Genomic DNA, 24,419 nt, shown 5'->3' with positions numbered 1-24,419 from the left:
TCATTCTAAAGATGGAATTAAGGGGCATTAAATTATTAGCCTAAGATCAAGCTAGCAAGCTAGTAGTAGCTGGGGCAGAGTTAGACCAGATTCCACTAGCACTTTTATTGCTTTATTTATTGCTTTATTTATAAACTTCAGTTTATAAACCCCTTTCACATGCATGTATTATTAGACTCTCACTACACCCTGTGGGGTATCATCATCATTTTATAGTAGAGCAAACTTAAGTTTCAGAGAGGTGGCTTGCCCAAGATCACTAGACATTAAAAAGTAGAGTAGGGGGAACTATATTAAATATCCTGTGATGAACCATAATGGAAAATAATATGAAAAAGTATATAACTGAATCACTTTGCTGTACAGCAGAAATTAACACAATATTGTAAATCAACTATACTTCATTAAAAAAAAAAAAGTAGAGTGGGAACTTGAACCTGTCTTTTCTCGTGCCAATTCCCTTGTTCTTTCCATTACTCCATACTAATCTAGTGAGTGTTACATTAAAAGTGTTAGGTCTAAGTTATACTCTTTTCCCTGCAATTTTAATTCCATAGCATCTTATTTTGTTCCCTGGTGTGTAAAAAGTAGTCATTACTTCCATCATTAAATGAGATCTATGTGAAAGCATTTTGTAAACTGTAAGGCACTGGACAAATGAATATCTGAAGGCTAGTTATGAGATCAGCATTTTTTTTTTTTCCTCCAAGTTAGGGGAACTGTATTTGGGTGAGAGGTAGTATTTACATAATTACTTTTTGTAGTATTTACAATAATTCTAACACATAGGCATACCTCATGCCTTTGTAGTATTTACAATAATTCTAACACATAGGCATACCTCATTTTATTGCACTTCATAGTGCTACATTTGTTTTTACAAACTGAAGGTTTGTGGCAACTCTGCGTTGAGCTACTCTATTGGTGCCATTTTTCCAACAGCATTTGCTCATTTCGTGTCTCTGTCACATTTTGATAATTCTCACAATATTTCAAACTTTTCCCCCTATTATCATATTTGTTATGGTCATCTATGATCAGTGATCTTTGATGTTACTACTATGATCACTGAAGGCTCAGATGATGGTAAGCATTTTCTATACAAGAATTTTTAAATTAAGGTATACTTTTTTTAAGACATAATGCTATTACACACTTAATAGACTAAAATATAGTGTAAACATAAGTTTTCTATGCACTGGGAAACCAAAGAATTTGTGTGGCTTGCTTTATTGCAATATTCACTTTATTGTGGTGGTCTGGAATGGAACCTGCAATACCTTTGAGGTATGCCTGTAAATGTTGGCTGAATTGTGTGTAGGGGGGTTCTCTAAAAACAGAACAAGTGACAGGAAGAAATCCCTGGGACCAATTCTTACAATTTGGAAACACTGGTGGTACTTGCAGTCTAATGTTGAAACCTATTTCCCACAGCTCTAAGAGGTACAAAGGAGCTCTCTAAGGCACGGAGGAACAAGAAGGATTCAACAGCCTGTGTAGCTATCTACATCAATCTCAGATACAACAAGGTTTCACTTGATTTTGATCAGGGACCCATCACTCATGCTCTGGGATACAGAGCATTGGGAGATTTTGAGAGCTTTTGGGTCCTCCTAAAAACCCACTGGGGGTTTATATGCCTGGCATTCCTTAAGCTCATCCTTTAACTGTGTTACAGTAAAGGACTCAACAACCTCAAGGATACTCAACTCTTAGTGAAAGTTCCGACTCTAACTTAGAGCATGGCATTCAAGGCCCTCCACAACGGTTCGTAACCTACCTTTTCAGTGATAACTCCCACTGTTGTCAGGAATAAACACTCTGCTCCAGTTAAACTGGGCTGCTCACTACCTCCTGATCATGTATTTTTCCACTTGGATACCTTTCTCTTTATTTTTTGACTGTGTCGTGCAGCATGTGGGATTTTAGTTCCTCGACCAGGGATCGAACCCATGCCCCCTGCATTGGGAGCGTTGAGTCTTAACCACTGGACCACGAGGGAAGTTCTAATACCTCTCTCTTTAAACCTGAGATGTCCTTTATGGTAGCCGTTAGTCACATATAGCTAGTGAGTACTTGAAATACGGCCAGTCCAAATTGAGATGTATTAGATACAACCAGATTTCAAAATACATTTCTACAGGAACCCCCAAAATGTAAAATATTTCATTAATAATACTTAAATATTGATTACATATTGAAATTTAATGGAATATTTTGGATATATTGGATTAAATAAAATAAAACTAATTTCACATTCTTTTTACTTTTTCATGTGGCTACTAGAAAATTTAATATACGTATGTGGCTTGAATTATATTTTTAATATTCAGTGCTCCTCTAGATCATTAGCTTAGCCTCTTAGGCCCATGTAGAAGTTGGCACACCATTCAAGACCCCCCTTGTACTTTCTCACATCCTGAAATAATAAGATGATAAACTTATTATTATCAAACTGAATTTGCTATCACAGATCCACTGGACAGCTCATAAAAGCAAAGCCTTTCTGCCAAAGGCCGCAGGACAATTAATATGCTCCATAAGCGTTAGGTAACTTCTTTTAGGCACCCACACTAGAAAAACCCAACACCCCTGAATTCCATCTATATATCTCCTGTTTTTCTTCACTTCTAGTCAATGTTAGCCCTTCCTGTGAAATTCTTTCAATACTATTACTTTTCTCTCAATACATACCTAATTACAGTCTTAGTTGCCTTGCTTTTAAAATCTAGTTTCCAAGTATTCTCCCAGCTTCCTACCCGCTACCCATGTTCATTCCGTTCTATATACTGCAACTGAAATAATCTTCCATAATATTTCTTGCAGATATGACTCTCTGCTCAAAAACTTCCATTTTGCCCACATTGCCTACAGGAAGAATTCTTTTAACACTCAAGGCTTTTTTATACCTTATCCCCGGGCTTAAAACCTGAGCTTTAGGGAAACTAGATTGAGCTTATGTAAAACACTTAGAACTCTGCCTGGCTTATAAGAAAGTCTTAGGTATTATTATTACTACTCACTTTTATTTGAATGTGCTGTATGCATTTCTATCCCCGGAACACTGCTAATTCCTTTTTCCTATTTGAATACCTCTATCTCCAAAGGGAGAAGGACTGATTTAAACTATTGATGATCAGCACAGGCTAACTGTTACCGCTAGAGAAACAACTTATACCTCCTTCCTACAACTGATAGACCCTGTTAACTCTGACCCCTAATTTATAATATGTAACAATAAAATTTAAGATTAGATGGGATATAAATAAAAGGTAGCATTTCTTTTATGCAGCAGACAGTAAACTTACGGAATGTGTCATTTAAAGAAAAAACAAAGCCTGGAAACTTATAAATAGGTTCTGGATTTAGGGCAGTGGTGCTCCAATTTTGGCCTTACTAGAATAACCTGGGAATCTTTCATTTTTTGGCCGTGCCTCGCGGCTTGCGGGAATCTTAGTTCGACCAGGTGTAGAACCCGCGCCACCTGCAGTGGAAGCGCGGAGTCCCAACCACTGGACCACCAGGGCATTCCCACAGAATAACCTGGGAAGCCATCAAAACTAATACAGGTGTCTGAGCCTCACTCCAGATTTACTGAATCTCTCCAATGGTAGGGCACAAGCACATGAATTTTTTAAAAAGCTTCCTAGATGATCCACATACACTTTTGAAAAATCTTTGTATGAGATCTTCCTGTGCACCTACCTCCGAGAATCACTGGTTTAATCAAGAGAAACTTTGGATTAAGGAGGTTGGTCATACTTGGCATATATTTTTCACCATACTCTCCTGGAACACGGTTTTGAAACAGAGATCTGATTAGCCCTGAATGACTTATATGAGTAGTGTTCTTAAAAACAACAACAAAACAACCCCCCTCCCGGCGACAACCCTCTTGAGTTTGATTTAGGAGTCAGAAAAGAAAAAGCCATATACATTCTAAGTGCCACACTTGGTTTTCATCTAAAAGTTTGTCTGTTGGTCTGACTTCTATTAACTTATAACTTTCAAAACATAATTTTTAAGTAAATATATATTTAATATGTACAATATTTACAGCTTACAGCTTTTACAACCCAAACTTTGGATCTATAAGTGTGTGAAAAAGTGGGCATTTGAGTGTAATACTTCGAAAACTTCAAAAACACCTTTACCTCAAAAATATTTTACACCAATTTTCCAAAGCGGTATCTTCACAGGCTCATTGTATCTCGACAACCCAGTCAAGTTACCAAATCTCTAGGCATGGAGTAAACGATATCGTATTGAGAGGTGGAACTTTTTATACAGTCGTAGAGGATGTAGAACTCTTGGGTCTTTGAAACCCTATAACAAAGTCCCTTTCACCCTCCAATCCTGGGACAACAAATCCTGTAGTTCTACCTCATCATCGCTGTCAACATTCTCCTCTTCCTTTTTCTGCAGTTCTTTTATGGTCAGAACCTCTTTAAGCTTATTTTTTATCTCATCCTGGCGATTCCGCAGCTTTTCCACCCGACGGTAACACTCTATCTGCTCATCGATCTCCCCAATCTGCCGGTCCAAGCGTCCCTCCTCATCCTCTTCGGCAACTATGGCTTCGGAAATAGTGTTGACCTGTCTCATGGCTTTTTGAAATTCGTCCCATTCTTTGTCCATCTGATCCTTTGGGGCATCAACCTTTCGTACCCTCGCATCTATCTCAGGGTCATCAAAAAACCCTTCCGGTAATGCTTCCGCGGTGTTTTCTCTCCTTTCCACCACTTTTTCATGTATTTCTGCTTTCTCAATTGACCCTGAATGAGGAATTAAAGGGGCCTTGGGAGGATTTGTGTCCGAGAAATCGCTTGGCAGCCTACTACCGGTTGCCTCCCGCGCGGAGGAAAGTGAGTGTTCCTTGCCCTGTGCGTTGGCCGGATGCTTACAGACATCCCCTCTTTTCCCTTCTCCTCCTCCTCCCTCCTCTTTCTCCTCCTCCTCTTCCTCATCTTCATAATCAGGGAGTAAACCGAGTCCCGAAGCCTTACTGAGGGTCGCCCTAGTGGACTCCTTTCCGGTTTTGTCAAAGTTGGTGGGCAAAGCGGAAGTGGAGGGCTGTACTTGAGACACCAGGGAGGCCTTCGCTCTTTTGGCGTCTTGGCTCTCTGCGTCCGGCGCCTTCCTCTTGGCGGACTGAGGCACTGTGCTGGCGGACTGAGGCACTGCGCTGGCGGACGGTCCCTGGGTGGCTTCCTTCGCGCCTTTCAGCTCGGCCACTTTCTCTCGGTGCTGCTTTCCCAGGACGTGAGTCTGCCACAGGAGCTCGCTCTTAACCGGGGTGTTACACAGGGCACAACTCAGCTGCCCCAAGCGGTTGTACTTCGCGAATGGAGATTCTATCCGTTTACGGTTGGTGCTCAGACGCTGCTTCTCCTTCATCAACCGCCGCAGTTCGTCCTGATTAACCACTCGTTTCCCCGCCTCAGGCCGAGCGGAGGCAGAAGACGCCATCTTTGCGACCTGACCCGAGGCGATTCTGGCTTCCGTCCCGCCGACGCCTGATGACGTTACTTCCTGTCCGGGCGCGGATTGGCTGAGGCTCAGGAGCGTGAGCCGTAGCGCCAGGATTTCCCTCAGAATAGCAGCTGAGGCCGCCTTACGGGGCGGGGACTCTTCCTACTGTCTGCCCAGGGCTGAGGTAAAAGCCATAAACTCCAAGGCTGAGGTGGCGCAGGCCCAGGCGGCTTTGGCACTCAATATATGCGCCGCCCGAGGGCTGCAGGATGTGCTGCGGACCAACTTGGGTCCTAAGGGAACCATGAAAATGTGAGACGGCGGTTGGAGCGGCGGTTAGGGCGTCGGGGTTTGTTGGGTGTCGGGGCGCGCTGTGAGGCAGACGTTCCACAAAGAGTTGGGAGCGATGTGGACGCACTTGTGGGCCTGCTTTCCCTCGTTCTCATTCCTGCCCTGAGCTCATTTCTAGTCTGGTGGGAGAGGAGGAGAAATGCTACCCGAAAAAAGGGCTCACTGTGACTCCTCCCTGCCCCCCAACTTCTCGTTAAGGTTCATATGCAAGTAGAAAGTCAGTTCATTTAGTGTCATATATGAAACATAAGCCATCTAGCTCCCCTGCTGTTTAAGAGTTTGGGTTTTGCTTGGCAGTGTGTTGTGGAGACGGCACGGGCTTTGGAATCTGGCAGGCTTGGGTTCAAATTCAAGGACCGCTTTAGCTATGCGTCCCTAGGCAAGTTGAACGCTCTTTCAGCATATATTTACTTAGGACTATTATTTTCTTTAGAAGAGAGGGAAAGAGACTAGTGAGGGCAAAGAGGTGTAAGAGGAGAGAGGTACAGTCTCAGAGGAATGAGCAAAGTAATTAATATTAACAGTAAAAGAGGGCACTGAGTATGTACTGACTGGGATGCTGGGAACACAGAGATGACCAAGATACAGTTTCTATTCTTAAGGAGTTCTGGTAGAGATGAATGTGCTAATTATATATATACCATTATACTGAGGAAAGGGACTAATAACTGATGGCAGAAGGGAGAAGGGAAAGCTTCTCAATAACAGAGGATTTTTCATCAGTCTTGAAAAACGAATCAGAGTTCTCCAGTTGGAGAAGGGAGTAAAGGACTTCTAGATAGGGTAACTTCAGGAACAAGAGAAGCTCAATGGTGTAAATCCAACAGAAACGAAAGCAAACATGATGTAGTAAGGGAACCCCAAGGTTTGCCCACAAGATCTCATTTGATAGAAGAGGTAGAAGAAATAGACATTACCCACATTGGGAAAGGTAACTTATGTCATTGCTATATAGTTTGGATATTATCTTGAAGGTGATGGAGAACATGAAAATCATGGAAGGATTTTTGGTGAGGGAACTGACTGAATCACATTGCCTTTTAGAAAGATAAATGCAGTGTGGAGGGTAAATTCAAATTCAGACATATCAAGATGCTAAGTAGTCCAGACTAGAGATGATGGCAGTGGAGATGGGGAGGAGTGGGTAGATTCAAGAGACATTTAGGTTGTAGAATTGACAGAACTTGATCTAATAAATGTGAGGGGTGAGGGAAAACATTAGTTGAGTGAATGAATGGTAACATTTCACAAAAAAAGAAACCTGCAGAAAGTTCACGAATTTGTGGTTTGTAGACTTCCAAGTACTCTTCCAGGTACCAAACCACTGTTCATAACTCATGGACTGCTCTTGTCCTTAAACTTGTAAATGTGCTGTTTGGAATGAAATCACCATAGCAGTCCATCTGGGGAGAAGTGATTCTGTGGTAGTTACTGTGGTATCCCCCATGGTATAATGGAAGTTTTCCACACCCAGTTACTTATATTAAGGATAGTGGAGTGGCTAACACTGGGAGTGTCTTGTTTGGCTCTTGCTATATGAAGTTTATAACACTGTTTTCTGAACAGGCTTGTTTCTGGTGCAGGAGACATGAAACTCACCAAAGATGGCAATGTACTGCTCCATGAGATGGTGAGCTGATGTTGCTGACTTAATAAACCTTAATTAGCCTTAGCTGAGAACATAGTACAATTTGTATATCCTTAAACCAAGGCCATCAGCTAAATACTGCAGTCATGAGATATGCTTGTTGGTTTAAACCTTAGGAAAAAAAAAAAGTCTGTTGGCTTGTTTTCAAATCTTTGTGTAGTGCAAATAATAACTTAGGGATACTTCCAAATTACTTACATTTTTTAAAGTCAATGCATTATGTTCTTTGTAATCATGGGGAAAAAATCCTTTGCAAGTTTAGTACATACATTCATCTTCAAGATTGAAGGATTTAATCTTATTTTGGAAATGTCATTGCATTCGAAGCAGAGACTCTTTTATAAAATGTTCAAACCTCATTAGTTCTCAGGTTTTAACTTTTCGTTTTGACATTTATTATGTATGATAATATAAAACTTGTGAACTTATAGAATGAAGCTTATTTCATTTCTTAATTTTACTGTTGACCCTTAGGTTATCTTGTTTTTGGTGGACTATTTCTTTATCTCATTCTCTCTCTTTTTTAATCTTTTGCTTGCTTTTTTCAACAAATTCAACACCCAACAGCGTCCTTGATAGCAAAAGTAGCAACAGCCCAGGATGACATTACAGGAGATGGTACTACTTCAAATGTCCTAATTATCGGAGAGTTACTAAAACAAGCTGACCTTTACATTTCTGAGATATTAGAATTTCATAGAATGCACATTCATGTGGTACTTTATTTTGAATAAAAAGTTATTTATTTTTTTGCTAGTAAAATGGTTTAATTTTAGAGGGAAAAAGTTAATTTTCATCAAGATGTTTTTGGACAATTATAAATGGAAATAATAATGAAATTTTTAGTCAAAATAATGCCTTTTATTGAAATTATATACCTTTTTAAAAAATGAAATATTTGAGATATATATAAAAGTTAAAAAATTAGCCATGTACCCATGACTAATGGCCTAAGAAAGAAAACATCACTGAGAAAGTTGAAACCAAATTATGCACCTTTTAAAAAATAACTAGAGAAAAATTAATGAAGGTTTTCCACACTGTGAATTTACCTACTTTTCTAGTTTTATTTCCCTTTATAAACAGTCTTCTCTAGCCAGACTCCTTCATTCACTGGCCTCTGAAATCATTACATACATTTCTACCTCCATGCCTTTGTTCAATTTGTATTGTTTTCTTTGCGTTACTTATCTGTCTTTTCTAATTAAGCAGTTGAATTTTTGCTCTTTCAAGGACCATTTTAGCAAAGCATAACCTGTCCTTTCAAAGTGCTAAAAGGATCACTTTGTGTTTCATTTAGTATTGGGATCTGTCTATTAATTCAGTACCTGCAACTTATCTCAAGACGCTTTTAGCTGTAAGCAGTGGAAACTTGACTAAAAGTCACTTAAACAATAAAAAAAATTATCTCCCATAACAGGAAATATAGCAATAAAACAGGCTTCTAGGGTTAGTTGATTAAAAAATTCATTCGGTCATCAAGTACCCAGATCCTTTCTGTCTCTTAGCTCTTCCACTTGTAATGCTGTTTCATCATAGGCTTATTCCCATCCTGGATGAAAGACTGTCAGGAGAAATCAGGGCTGCCTCTTCTCCTTACTAACACTCAGCAGGAGAGGGCAAGAGAAAACCATTCACCCAGCCATAGAATAAAAGTCCTTCCTTTATATGATTGGGCCAACATTGGTCTTATTCCATCCCAAACCAGTGACAGTTTTTTGGGAAATTGACTTAATCTAATTAGGATCCGCCCCTTGAGCTAGGGATAGGGTCAGCTTCCTCTGAAGCACTGAGGAAGAGAGATACCTAAACAAAATTAGGGTTGGGCTAGGAAGGAAGAAACTAGGGGAGGGGAGCTGCCAACAGACATTGACATGGTTATGAAACTGTGTGACAGTGCAGTGACAGAGCTAGGCACAGGATGGGATAGAAACACTGAGGATGGAGGGGTATCCTAAACTAGCCTGAGGTAGTCAGGAAGCACTTTCTGGAGGAAATAGGCCTGGGCTGAATCTTTAGGATTAGAAGGAGTGAGCCTGATGAAAGAGTGAGGGGTGCGGAGAACGGCATTCCAGGCAGAAGGAAAAACATGAGCAAAGGCACAGAGAAAAGAAGCAAACTGGTGTGTGTGCAGAGCTACAAGCAGTCTGGTGTTGGTGGAGTTTAAAGTGATGCGGACAGTAGTGAATAGGCATGTAATATACTAACCAAGAAGAATGTTCATACTGACATATGAATGAGTGATATGGTCAGATTGGCATTTTAAATATTTGGGGGACAGTTTTAAGGGAGTCAAGACTGAAGGTTTTCCTAGTAGTCTAGGTGAGAAGTTGTGAGGTCCTAGGCTGAGGAAATGTTTTGAAGATGGTTAATAACACAGGCTCTGGCGTCAGGCCTTTTGGGTTTAAATCCTGGCTCTGGCTCTTATTAGCCTGGTGATCTAAGCCTTTAAGCCTAAATTTCCTCATCTGTGAAACAGGAATGATAAAAACACCCACTTCATAGTGTTGAGAGGACGAAAATAATACATGTAAATTCCTTAGAATAGTGCCTGGCACAAATGCTCAATAAATGTCAACTTTTGAAAGTTATTATAGGACTGACATAAAGGAATGGAGGAAGGGAATAAATTAGAACTAGTTCCAGCTTTCAATAAGTTTATGTATTATTTTTCAGAATAAACAATAGCGTTTTTTCAAAAAATAATTTTATGTCAGACCTACAGAAAAGTTGCAAGAATATTCCAAAGAATAACATTTCTCTCTCTTTCATGAATATATATATATATGGAATGTGTATATATATAGTAATATACATATTTTTTTCTAATGGTATAAGAATAAGTTGCAGATGTGATGATCTAAATATTTCATTGTATGTTTCTTAAACCAGGGAATTCTCATATATAACCACAGTATAGTGATCGAAACAGGAAATTAATATTAACACATTGATAAGTACTTTTATCTAATTTGCAGGTTTTATTCAAATTTCATCACTTGTCCCATTCAGTTGTCATACCCCTTTAGTCTTCTTTAAGCTGGAATAGTTCCCGAGCCATCTTTTGTGTTTCATGACATTGCTGACATTGCTAACTTTTAGAGAATAGGCTGTTTTTTTTTTAAGAAAGTCCCTCAGTTTGGATTTGTCTGTTTCCTCATTATCAGACTCAGGTTATGAACCTTTGGCAGGAGTGCCATGGAAGTGCTGTATTGGTCTTAATGCAGCATATCTGGAGGCACATGGTATGTGTTTGTCCCATTCTATGATGTTAACTTTGAACATTTGGTGAAGGTGCTGCCTATCTGTCGTTTTTCTCCAAACAATGCTGGTTCTTTTCCTCTACATTACAGGGAGTCTTCTCTTCTGTGCCCATTCAGAAGAGCACTACACAACAGTGTGTTATAGTTTTCAGACGTAAAAAGAACTTTTGTAGTTTTTTTCTACTGTTGTAAATTGTAAACAGTTTTTCTGTAAGTTTGAGATTGTTTGAAATATGAAGCGCTGAAAGATTACAAATTACATACATACACTTATATTTAGTGGCATTGATATAGGTAATTAATTTTTTTGGACATACCTATTAGTAGGAAAGGATAGTTACTTTTACTTTGGATAACTTACTTTATAATTTATAGTTTTATGTTGATGTATTAGGGCCTGCACCCTAGAATAATAGCTGAAGGATTTGAAGTTGCAAAAATAAAGGCACTTGAAGTTTTGGAACAAGTTAAAATTTAAAAAGAGATGAAAAGAGAAATCCTCTTAGATGTGGCTAGAACATCTCTACAAACTAAAGTTCATCCTCAGCTGGCTTATGTGTTAACAGAGGTATGTGGTTAAACTTTTGCAGAATGAGTACAGCCTAACACATGGTGGTATTTTTCTTTTTCCTATAAGATAATCAGCTAGCTATGGCATGTGGTTCTTTTGAACATACAACAAAATATAGAAGACAGACATTTATAGGCTTATTTACAGAGTAGATTTGATTGGTCAGAACAGTATGTGTAATTTTTCAAAAGTGTCATTAAGCCTTCTTTTAAGTTAACTTGAAAGTTGGGAGGGACTTGGCTGCCTATGGATCACCCCCTGTGGAAGCTGTTGGGGTGATGCACACTGGTCTCCTAAACCTAGAGGTCCATATTTATTATTTATATTTAATATAAAATATAAATAATAATGATAAATATATTTATATTTATTTATTATTATGTGAGATTGGGAACGTTGTTTTGGCAGTGTGTCTTGTAGTTAAGGTTACCTTTTTTTTTTTTTTTTTTGCGGTACGCAGGCCTCTCACTGTTGTGGCCTCTCGCATTGCGGAGCACAGGCTCCGGACGCGCAGGCTCAGCGGCCATGGCTTACGGGCCCAGCTGCTCCGCGGCATGTGGGATCCCCCCAGACCGGGGCACGAACCCATATCCCCTGCGTCGGCAGGCGGACTCTCAACCACTGCGCCACCCGGGAAGCCCAAGGTTACCACTTTAATGAGCATGATTGATCTGATAGATAATATTCACATCTGGGAAGTGTATACTTGTTTACTTCTAAAGGTAGAATATATATATATAATATCAGGACAAAGTTGGGTATTTTGGGAAGGCTTTTATCAGGTAGCTGTAGTTTGATGATATCATCATTGTTCCTCAGCTTTGCATTTTTTGAAACTTGAGTATATTAGTTTATCAGGAATGATGAGTTCATAACAACCAAATTCACAAGACATTGACATAGAAATAAAAATTCTATCTTACTAATTTACCTTGAGAAATATAAATACTGAAATACCTGAGTTGTTTCTGGTCAATTCTTACCAATAGGAAAACCTACTTGGGAAATCAGATTAGGATTAAGAAATTAAGACATTTTCTTGCTGAGCAGTCTAAATAAAGACTCTGTTGTGTTTTCTGCTGTTAAAGTACATATATCACGTGGCCCAGAATCTTCAAGCTATCTGATTAGGGCCTCTATTCCCTTTTGGAGTTATAGAAACACTAATACTCTCATTTTCCAATGGTTTGTCATTATTCCCCATTAGTCATCAAAACCAAAAATCATGTTACCTCAGTAAACTTTTCTAAGATATAGATTTTTTTGCTTTTATTTTATTTGAGGATGATTATACTATAGCACTTAATTTCTGTAGTCAGTTATTTTCATATTACTTTCTGAGCTAAGCAATAGGCTGTGTGGTGCTGTGCTTCTCAAATTGCATATCCCTGGGGATATTTGGCAGAATAAATGAGACATGTCTTTCTGGAGTGTCAATTTTACTTTACTATGGAGGAAAAGCATTATTTTCACATTGAAACAAACATGTATAACTAACAGAACACTGTAAATCAACTGTACCCCAATGAAAATTAAAAAACAACAAAAAACAAACATGTATATATTATGGCATGATGTAGAAAAGTTTCATGGTAAAACATAAGACTTAAAAATTTCATGTTGTTAGAGCCAGCAAATTTGAACTCTTTCCTTAGATTTCATTTCCTTCTTTTCCATTAAGGTGTCCTTTGGTGGAAAAGTTTGAGTAGTGTTTGTATAGTAGGCTTGGCAGTTAAAGAGACTTGATTTCTAGTCCTGACTCTGCTACTACCTGTTAGATCTTGTTTTAAGACCATAACTTCTTAAAGTCTCACCTTAGTTTCCTTCTCTGTAAAATAAGGGGATTGGACCTGATAATCTCTGAAGTCCCTGTAGGCTCTGAAGTATCCATTGGCACTGGTTATCATTCGTATGCATGACAGAGTGACACTTTCTGACGTTGCCTTGTGTTTTGGAGCCTGAAACACTTTATCTGCTTAGTCTGGTGATAGATTACTAGGGCCAGTGGTTTCTTTTAGTAGACCAAATAATTTACTGTTCTCATTCATTTCTCTTCCAGGCTGTGGTGGATTCTGTTTTGGCTATTAGAAGACCGGGTTATCCTATTGATCTCCTCATGGTAGAAATCATGGAGATGAAGCATAAATCAGAAACAGATACAAAGTAAATGATATAAACTTTAACAGTACATAGATTTTAGAATACCTGGTTATCTTCAGATATTCTTTCACTGATTTCATTAGTTACTTCTATTCATCATCAGTCTATTTATTCAGCATATATTAATTGGATACTTACCAGGAGCCATTCACTGTTCTAGGTGTTAGGAATGAAGAGTAAACAAAACAGAATTTCTTTTTTTAAGAATCTTACATTTCTAGTTGAAAGAGATGGTGGACAAATAATGCTAATAAGTGCTGTGAAGAGGCTAGAGCAGCTGTATATGTGAGCATGTGCATGATTTTAGGGTAGTAAGGGAAGATCATTGTGATGAGAAAGTAAACTAGAGAGCTAAATGGGTCTCTAGTGCTAGCCATGTGCATATTTGGAAGAAGAGTGTTCTAGGCAGAGGGAATAAGGGTGGAAGAAGCCCCAAGGCAGAAGTGTGCTGGGGTGTTTCAGTGTGCCTGGAGCAGAGGAAGAGGAAAAAGTAGTAGAAGGTGAGGTCAGAGAGGTAAGACAATTATAACATTGTCTGAGTATGTATGTACTCAGAGTGAGTAGCACCTTGTTGACTTTGGACTTAACTCATTTTAAACATTCTATTATGGAAAACTCTAACCATATATAAGAGTAGAATAGAATAGTGAATGAACTCCCACGTATCTGCCACTCATCTTTATCAATTTTCAGTATATGGCCAGTCTTATATCCCCCGTATATACTACTCTTTCCTTCCCCCTGCCCAAATCTGAATTATTTTGAAGCCAATTCAGATGTTATATTTCATCTGTAAATACTTTATTTTTAATATATGTGTGTGTGTATGTATAGGTGTCTTTACTTATTTTTAGAAGTTCTATTTGGTTCATTCTTAAATCTGCCTTGTCACTTTTTATGGCTTCCTGTTCCCTGCAGATCTTTTCAAACTTACCTTTCATTTCTTTAAACATATAGTTCAGTTTGGTAATTACAATATTTAAAGTTTTGTCTTGTCTACTTCTGGTGTTTATTTTATTTATTTATTTTTAAAATTAATTAATTTATTTTTGGCTGTGTTGGATCTTTGTTGCTGTGTGCGGGCTTTCTCTAGTTGGGGCGAGCGGGGGCTACTCTTCATTGCGGTGCATGGGCTTCTCGTGGTGGCTTCTCTTGTTGTGGAGCACGGGCTCTAGGCACACGGACTTCAGTTGTTGTGGCACACGGGTTCAGTAGTTGTGGCTCACAGGCTCTAGAGCACAGGCTTGGTAGTTGGGGCGCACGGGCTTAGTTGCTCTGCGGCATGTGGGATCTTCCCGGGCCAGGGCTCGAACCCGTGTGTCCTGCATTGGCAAGCAGATTCTTAACCACTGTGCCACCAGGGAAGCCCTGCTCAGGGACAACTTTAAACTAAATCCACAGCTTGAGGTTTTTTTTGAATAACCAGTTGTGAATTCTAACTGCGAGTCCATGTGAGGGCTGCTGGTTTGTACCCTGAGTACGTAGCCTTTGAGGTTCTAGTTTAATGTGAAGAGGGTCTTACTGTTATACTCTCTACTTTGGATGAGGCTTGAGCTTTTTAAATTCTGTCCCCCTCTCATTATGAGGTCAAAATTCAGATTTGTCTGAATTGTCAGATGACTTTAGGGTGAGTGGTTACAGTTATCTACTTACCTCTTGGAGTTCCTGTTTTGTTTTCAGTTTTGGAAAGAAAACTTTTGTAGCTCTTTACTGTTTTATGGCTCTGCAGAGTTTTTAAGGGTTTTTTTTTTTTTTTTTTTTTTTTTTGCGATACGTGGGCCTCTCACTGTTGTGGCCTCTCCCATTACGGAGCACAGGCTCCGGATGCGCAGGCTCAGAGGCCATGGCTTACAGGCCCAGCCGCTCCGCGGCACGTGGGATCTTCCCGGACCGGGGCATGAACCTGTGTCCCCTGCACTGACAGGCGGACTCTCAACCACTGCGCCACCAGGGAAGCCCTGTTTTGTTTTTAATCCAGCATTTTTAGTTGCTTTTGGTAGTAGGGTTGGTCCAAATTACCTTACCATTGCTGAGGGCAACAAGTACTTGGTTTATATTTCAGAAGGATCTCCGTGGTTGTTGTGTGGGGAGTACACTGCAGAGCAGGGTGGGAGGTGCAAGGGCAGAAGCAGGAGACTGGTTAGGAATCTGTTGTAATATACGTGAGAAAAGAAAAAAGATTTGGATCAGGGTATACTTAGAAAGAAGGAGCAGTAGGATTTGTTGATGTTCCACATAGAATGTGACAGAAACAGATGATTCAAGGATGTCTCTTGGGTTTTTGCATGAGCAGCTGGAAAAGCAGAGATGCCATTTCTTGGGATGGAGAAGACTGGGAAGAGCAGGTTTGGGGAAATAAATCAAGAGTTTAGCTTGGGGAATGTTATGTTTTCGATGCCGATTAGATGTCCATGTGGACATGTTGCGTAAGAATTTGGAGAGGTGTCAGGAGTTCAGGATTGAGGTCTGGACTGGAAATATTTATTTGGGAGTCATCAGTGTGTGGATGACTTAAAGCTATAGAGTTTTTAATTTATTTTTTAATTTTTTTGGCTGCGCCGTGCTGCATGTGGGATCTTAGTTCCCTGACCAGGGATTGAACCCATGCCCCCTGCACTGGGAGCACAGAGTCTTAACCACTGGATTTCCAGGGAAGTCCCTATGAGAGTTAATAAGATCATCTGGGAAGTGATATAGATAGAAGAGGAAGTTTAAAGACTGAGCCCTGAAAACTCCAGTGTTTAGAAATTGGGAAGATAGGGAGGACTGAGCAGAGAAGACTGAAAAGGGGTGGTCAGTGAGATAGGAGGAAAGCCAAAGGAGAATAGTGTCCCAGAAGGTAAGAGAAGAAAGTGTTTCAAGAAAGAGAGAATAATCTGCTATGTCATATGCAGTTGACAGTTTGATGAGCAAGCTGTGAACTGAGAATTGACCATTAGATTTGGAGAACGTTTAGTTTTTTGGTGGCTTTAATGAAAGTTGATTCAATAAAGGGGTGAGTGTGAAAGTCAGATTGAAGGTGGGCTCAAGAGAGAATGGTTAGGGAAGAAGTGAGGATGCAAATGTAGACAACTCAGAGGAGTTTAGCTCTAAAGGGGAGCAGATAAGTGGGGCAGTAGCTAGAAGGGAATATGGGAATGGGGTTGAAAGAGAATTTTTTGTTTTAAAGATGGGCATTACTATGACAAGTTTGTTCCCTGATGAGGATGCTCCTGTAGGCAAGAACAGTTGATGTGAGGGAAGAGGGGACAGTTGCAGGAGCAGAGAGGGGAAATGGGATACAGTACACAAGCAGAGGGGTTAACCTTAGCGAGGAGCATGGGCAATTCATTCCTAGTCATAGGAGATTCAGGTTCAAGTGCAGGTAGATTGGTAGAGGTAGTGACGGGACAGTGTTTTTATTTTCTCAAAGAAGCAAGATCATTTGCTGAGAGTGAGAAGAAGGGGAAGAGTGAAGAAGACTGGAAGAGTGAAGAATATTGAACATATAGTTTGTTTTTTTCTTCCTAAATAAAGTATCTTCACATTCAGTTAGGAGTTGGAGTAATCTAGTTAGATGAAAATTTTGAAAAATTCCCTATAATTATGCTTAACTATTTTAAAAATTATTTCTTTACATGAATGTGTAACAAATATTGGTTATAAAAGATTCATAAGTAGAAATGCATTTCCTAATTGGGTGTAAATGAATTTTTAAAAGTTATAAAAATATTTTCTCTTGAAAGATCACTTGGAAAATAGGAAAAAAGCCCCCCCCCCAATTATCTCTATTCCTACCACCCAAGCATAACCCTACTCTTAGTTTCCTTCCATTTTTCCTTTTCAATGCCAAGGTGCTTTTTAAAAATAATTAATTAGTTAATTAATTTTTGGCTGCATTGGGTCTTCGTTGCTGTGCGCAGGATTTCTCTAGTTGCGGCGAGTACTCTTTGTTGCAGTGGGCAGGCTTCTCATTGAGGTGGCTTCTCTTGTTGCAGAGCACAGGCTCTAGGTGTGCAGGCTTCAGTAGTTGTGGCACACAGGCTTAGTTGCTCCATGGCATGTGGGATCTTCCTGGGCCAGGGATCAAACCCATGTTCCCTGCATTGGCAGGCGTATTCTTAACCACTGCGCCACCAGGGAAGTCCCCCAAGGTGCTTATTTTTTAACAGAATAGTTATAATCGTGCTTCATATGTAATTTGTCATTCTCTGCTTCTTAGCTACCCCTGTAAATATTTTTCCATGTTATTACATGGTTTTCATGACTAACAGATAGTTGAGTCATTATCTGCTGAACAGTGCCCTATTGTTGGACATTTAGGTTAACAATTTTTAGTTGTTCCATGTAATTATTTTGAACAAATGTTCCTAAGAAACTCATTGTGTGCCTACCTTTCATTACTTGATCAGCTGTGTCACATGTTTGAGCCACATAATTTATCCTTGTTTTTTTTTTTTTTGCTGTACGCGGGCCTCTCTCACTGTTGTGGCCTCTCCCGTTGCGGAGCACAGGCTCCAGACGCGCAGGCTCAGCGGCCATGGCTCACGGGCCCAGCCGCTCTGCGGCACGTGGGATCTTCCCGGACCGGGGCACGAACCCGTGTCCCCTGCATCGGCAGGCAGACTCTCAACCACTGTGCCACCAGGGAAGCCCTGAAAAGTATACTTTAAAAGGCTGAATTTTATGGTATGTGAATTGTATCTCAAAAAATAGAGTAATAAACTCTATAAACAATACATCAGATTTGTCTGATAAGCAAAAATGTAGATGTGAAATAATGGTAAAATAGAAGCTGAAATGGAAAATTAGAACCTAGGAAAAAAGAATATGAATATAGCAAATGTAATAGTATAATATTTATTTATTTATTTATTTATTTATTTTCAGTATAATATTTAAACTGCCAGAACATAAAGAGATACAATTAGCTATATAGGTTTCATTATTGAAAAGGAGAAAACAGAGCAGTTTCTAAATTGAAAAAATATGGGGCTTGATATAAGACCCTCCTTCTTGTAGTCACTTTTGATAAAAGCTAGTAACATTTTTTTCAAGAAGATAAACGTATATGATTCAGGCATGAAGCCATTGGTAATTCAACCTGATTCCTAGAATTTAGGATACAAAGAAAAAGGGACTATTTTTTAAATCACTTTAACCTCTTAGTTTTTTAAGAAATAATTTATCAAGGTAAAATTGACATATAATGAACTACTACACACATTTAAAGCCATGAAACTATCCCCTCATTAAAGATAATGAACATATTTATCACCCCAAAAAGTTACCTCATTCCCCCATGGTAATCCTTCCTGCCTCCTCTCACTGTGTCACCCTACCTTCAGGCAACCTTCAGTCAGCTTTCTGTTGCTATAGATTAGTTTGCATTTTCTAGAATCTTATATGAATGGAATAATACAATATGTAGTCTTTTTTTTTGTTTGGCTTCTTTTACTCACCATAATTATTTTAAAGTTAATTGATGTTATTAATCAGTAGTTCATTCATTTTATTGCTAGATAGTATTCCATTATATGAATATACTGCAATTTATTTAATCAGATTCACCTATTGATGCACATTTGGTTGTTTACAGTTCTTGGCTATTGCAAATAAAGTTGCTATGAACATTCGTGTACAATTCTTTGTATGGATCTATGCTTTCATTTCTCTTGGGTAGATGCTTAGGAATGCAGTACTATGGAAGGTACATGTTTAACTTTTTAGAAGCTGCTGAACTGTTTTGCCATGTATCATTTTACATTCCTACCAGCCATTTATGAACATTCCAGTTGTTCTGCCTCCTCACTAACACTGGATATGGTCATTCATGTTAATTTTAGCCATTCTAAAATTTAAAAAACCAAATTGTGACTTTAATTTGGATTTTCTTAATGATCATTGATATTGAGCATCTTTTCACGTGCTTATTTGCTATCCACATATCTTTGGTGAAGTTTCTGTTCAAATCTTTTGCACTTTTTTTTTTTGCTGTACTCGGGCCTCTCACTGTTGTGGCCCCTCCCGTTGCGGAGCGCAGGCTCAGCGGCCATGGCTCACGGAATCAGCCGCTCCGCGGCATGTGGGACCTTCCCAGACCAGGGCACGAACCCGCGTCCCCTGCATCGGCAGGCGGACTCTCAACCACTGCGCCCCCAGGGAAGCCCATGCACTTTAAAAAATTGGGTTGTTTTCTTATTGTTGAGTTTGAGAGTTCTTTGTATATTCTGGATACAAATACCTTTTCAGATGTATGATTTGCAGACATTTTCTGCTACTCTGTAGTTCTGTTATTCTCATAACAGTGCCTTTCAAAGAGGAATTCTTAATTTCAATGAAGTATAATTTATCAATTTTTTCTTTCATGGATTATGCTTTTGGGTGGTATCTAAAAAATCTTTACCTAACCCAGGGTCACAAAATTTTTCTTTTATGTTTTCTTTTAGAAGTGCTATAGTCTTAGGTTTTATATTTAGGTCTGTGATTCATTTTAAGTTAATTTTTGTATATGCTGCAAAGTATGGATCTAAGTTTGTTTTTTTGTGTATAGGTATCAAATTGTTTCAGCTCTATTTGATGAAAAGACTATCCTTTCACTTAGTTGCCTTTGCATTTTTGTTGAAAATCAGTTAGTTGTCCATATTTGTGTGGTTCTGTTTCTGGGTTCTATATTTCATCGATCTGTTTATCTCAGTGTTAATGTCATTCTACCTTGTTTATAGTAACTTTATAATAAGTCTTGAAATCTGTAGTGTTAATCTTCCCATTTTGTTCTTTTCCAAGTTGTTTTGATTATTTTAAATGTTTTGCATTTCATATCAATTTTAGAATCAGCTTGTCAATTCCTACCAAAAAACTGCTGGGATTTTGGCTGGAATTTCACTGAATCTATGGATAAGTTTGGGAATAATTGATATTTTAACAATATTGAGTCATGGTACATCTTTCTGTTTATTTGGGCCTTCTTGAATTATCTCAGCAATATTTTATACTTTTTAGTATGTGAGTATACTAAGTCACAACTTTTTTTCAGATTTATCCTTATGTGTTTCATGTATTTTGATCCTACTGTACATAGTATTTTTAAGATTTCAATTTCTGATTGTTAGTTGTTAATATATAAAAATACGGTTGATTTTTGTATATTGATCTTGAACTCTGCAACCTTGCTAAACTCACTTATTTTAGTAGCTTTCTTATAGATTTCATTGAATTTTCTATATAAATGATAATGTTGTCTTGTTAATGGAGACAGTTTTACTTCTTTCTTTCCAATATGGATATCTTTTATTTCTTTTTACCCCTTATTTCATGGGCTAAAACCTTCAATACAATGTTGAATAGAAATGGTGAGAGTAGGCATCCTTTCCTTTTTCCTGATCTTAGGGAGAAAACATTCAGTCTTTTTCCACTATGTGTGAAACTAGTTGTAGGTTTTTCATAGACATCTGCTATCAAATTGAGGAAGTTCTCTTTTATTGCTGAGAATCTTTATCAAGAATAGGTGTTGGCCAATCCAAAAATGGGCAGAAGACCTAAATAGACATTTTTTCAAAGAAGATACACAGATTGCCAACAAACACATGAAAGGATGCTGAACATCACTAATCATTAGAGAAATGCGAATCAAAACTACAATGAGGGGGCTTCCCTGGTGGCGCAGTAGTTGGCAGTCCGCCTGCCGATGCAGGGGACGCAGGTTCGCGCCCCAGTCCAGGAGAATCCCACATACCGCGGAGTGGCTGGGCCCGTGGGCCATGGCCGCTGGGCCTGCACGTCTGGAGCCTGTGCTCCGTGGCGGGAGAGGCCACAACAGTGAGAGGCCCGCATACCGCAAAAAAAACCCCACAAAAAAACCCCCAAAAGACTACAATGAGGTATCACCTCACACCGGTCAGAATGGCCATCATCAAAAAATCTAGAAACATAAATGCTGGAGAGGGTGTGGAGAAAAGGGCACCCGCTTGCACTGTTGGTGGGAATGTAAATTGATACAGCCACTATGGAGAACAGTATGGAGGTTCCTTAAAAAACTAAAACTAGAACTACCATGTGACCCAGCAATCCCACTACTGGGCATATACCCAGAGAAAACCATAATTCAAAAAGAGTCATGTACCCCAATGTTCATGGCAGCTCTATTTACAATAGCCTGGACATGGAAGCAACCTAAGTGTCCATCGACAGATGAATGCATAAAGAAGATGTGCCACATATATACAATGCAATATTACTCAGCCATAAAAAGAAAGGAAATTAAGTTATTTGTAGTGAGGTGGATGGACCTAGAGACTATCATACAGAGTGAAGTAAGTCAGAAAGAGAAAACCAAATACCATATTCTAACATACATATATGGAATCTAAAAAAAAAAAAAAGGTTCTGAAGAACCTAGGGGCAGGACAGGAATAAACATGCAGAAGTAGAGAATGGCCTTGACACGGGGAGGGGGAAGGGTAAGCTGCGATGAAGTAAGAGAGTGGCATGGACATATATACACTACCAAATGTAAAATAGATAGCTAGTTGGAAGCAGCCGCATAGCACAGGGAGATCAGCTCGGTGCTTTGTGTCCACCTAGAGGGGTGGGTTAGGGAGGATGGGAGGGAGATGCAAGAGGGAGGAGATATGGGGATATATGTTTATGTATAGCTGATTCACTTTGTTATACAGCAGAAACTAACACACCATTGTAAAGGAATTATACTCCAATAAAGATGTTTAAGAAAAAAAAAGAATAGATGTTGGATTTTGTCAAATGCTTTTTCTGCATCTATTGAGGTGATCATATGGTTTTTCTTTTAGTTTCTTAATGTACTAAATTACATTGATTTTCAAATCATTCTTGGATAAACCTTACTTAGTTATGATGTATTATCTTTTTAAAAATGGATTAAAGTTTTAGAAATAATTAAATTTTTTTTTTAATTTTGGATTTTTTTTTGTCATTTAAACCATTACGTGTACAGTTCAGTGGCCATAAGTACATTCACATTGTGCAACCTTCACCACCATCCATCACAAACATTTTTCATCTTGAAAAACTGAAACTCTATACCCATTAAACAATAGCTCTCCATTCTCTTCTCCCCCCAGCCCCTGGAAACCACCATTCTACATTCTGTCTTTACGAATCTGACTATTCTATGTACTTTATAGGAATGAATCATACAATATTTGTCCTTTTATGACTGGCTTATTTCACTTAGCATAATGTCTTCAGGGTTCATCCATGTTGTAGCATGTTACAGAATTTCCTTCCTTTTTAAGGCTGAATAATATTCCGTTGTATGTATGTACCACATTTTATTTATCCGTTCATCTGTTGATGGAAACTTGGGTTTCTTCACCTTTTGACTATTTGAATAATGTGGCTTGCTGTGTCTTTTTTTTTTTTTACTATATTGTTGGATTTAATTTGCTATAATTCTGTTAAGAATTGTTGCATCTACATTCATATGGGGTGTTGGTCTGTATATATATATTTTTGTAATGCCTTTATCTTTTTTGCTTTTAGAGTAATGCTGGCCTCAGAAAGTATTCTTTCCTCTTTAATTTTCTGAAAGTGTTGAATTCTTATATAGAAATGGTGTTAGTTTTTCCTTAAATGTTTGGTGGAATTCACCAGTAAAGCTTTCTATACCTGGAGTTTTCTTCATGGGAAGATTTTAAACTACAAATTTAATCTCTTTCATAGATACAGGATCATTCAGGTTGTTTATTTTTCTTGAGTGAGCTTTAGTACTTTGTGTCTTTCAAGAAATTTTTCTACTTCATCTAAGTTAAGATCATACTGCCCATGAGCTAAATCTGGTTTGCTGCCTATTTTTGGTAAATAAAGTTATATTGGAACACAGTTACTCCCATTTGTTATGTATTGTCTGTGACTTTGTGCTATGCTAGCATAATTGGATAGTTGCAAAAGAGATGGTATGGTCCACGGAGCCTAAAATATTTATTTTCTGGCCTTTTGCAGAAAGTTTGCCAATCCCTGATCTTAGTTTTCAAATTTATTGGCATAAAATTGTTCATAATATTCCCCTATTATCCTTTAATATCTGTAGAATCTGTAGTGACAGATTCTACACCATTTTCATTTCTGACATTGGTCATTTTTATTTCATTGATTTCCACTCCGATCTTAACTGTCTTCTTTATTCTGCTTACGTTAAATTTCATAGTTTCTTAAGGTGGAGGCTGAGGTCATTGGTTTGAGACCTTTCTGCTTTTCTAGTATGGGTGTTTAGTGATATAAATTTCTCTTCAGGTACTGCTTTAGTAGTATCCCACACATTTTGGTATGTTCTGTTTTCACAGGAGAATGGGATCAGGGAAGTTTTCAAAGCTACTGGTAATTTTCTGTTTCTTAAGCTGGGTGGTAGGTACATGGGTGCATTTATTTGTACATTCTTTATATCTTATACATGTAAATATTCTTTTGTATGTATTCAGTATTTAACAAGGAATTTTTAAAAAGTGTGAATGGGAGGTGAGGATGTAATTACCTTGTGGGTAGACATAACTCTCTTGAGCAGTTATATTGTACAGTGAAGCCGAGAAAGGGGGTAGTAATTTAAAAATGATGTGGAATAAAAGGAGAGACTCTTTTTGTGTTGTTTTGTTTTAAAGATGGGTGATTCCAAACCAAGTTTACTGATTCAAAGTTTGCAAATTCAAAAACTTTATAGAGCCATACCAGCAGGTATAAGAGTCATATCCTGATGTGAAAATTGACATGTTTAACCAGAGCTTTTGATTTAGAATAATAAGAACACCAAATTTTTTTTTTTTCTCAGAAAGTTTGGCTTCTGCTTCAGTACAGAAAGCAAATACTTCCTTGAGTCCTGAGAATTCCATACCAAAAACTATGGCCAAATTATGTTGGCCTAACATTTTTTTCAAATCAGATGGAATAATTAGTTACCTGCCACCATAAATTATAAATAACTACCTTTTAAATATAGTCATAAAGG

The 24,419-nt window shown here is 38.4% G+C and overlaps 2 protein-coding genes across 2 annotated transcripts in view; one reads left to right on the top strand and one right to left on the bottom strand.

The window, feature by feature from the left end:
• Positions 1–4,018: 4,018 nt before the first annotated feature.
• On the bottom strand, positions 4,019–5,514 carry ZNF830 (zinc finger protein 830). Its single transcript, XM_022566399.3, has one exon. It carries the CDS (start codon positions 5,467–5,469, stop codon positions 4,327–4,329), a length of 1,143 nt encoding a protein of 380 aa, XP_022422107.1. The 5' UTR covers positions 5,470–5,514; the 3' UTR covers positions 4,019–4,326.
• The window catches only part of CCT6B (chaperonin containing TCP1 subunit 6B), a gene marked incomplete at its 5' end in the record, with an annotated part of 29,481 nt that continues 10,544 nt past the window's right edge, over positions 5,483–24,419 (top strand). The window contains 6 exon segments of the mRNA XM_089901792.1: positions 5,483–5,784; positions 7,390–7,453; positions 8,020–8,152; positions 11,127–11,302; positions 13,365–13,468; positions 17,667–17,674. Of these exon segments, the coding sequence (XP_089757918.1) occupies positions 5,483–5,784; positions 7,390–7,453; positions 8,020–8,152; positions 11,127–11,302; positions 13,365–13,468; positions 17,667–17,674 (787 nt within the window).

This window comes from Delphinapterus leucas, chromosome 19 (genome assembly GCF_059928025.1).
Source record: "Delphinapterus leucas isolate spDelLeu-1000000601 "Yukka" chromosome 19, BTC_Dleu_Yukka2, whole genome shotgun sequence".
Taxonomy (NCBI): Eukaryota; Metazoa; Chordata; class Mammalia; order Artiodactyla; family Monodontidae; genus Delphinapterus; species Delphinapterus leucas.
The sequence above is the reverse complement of the archived record's forward strand: the minus strand, read 5'-3'. Positions and strand labels throughout refer to the sequence as shown.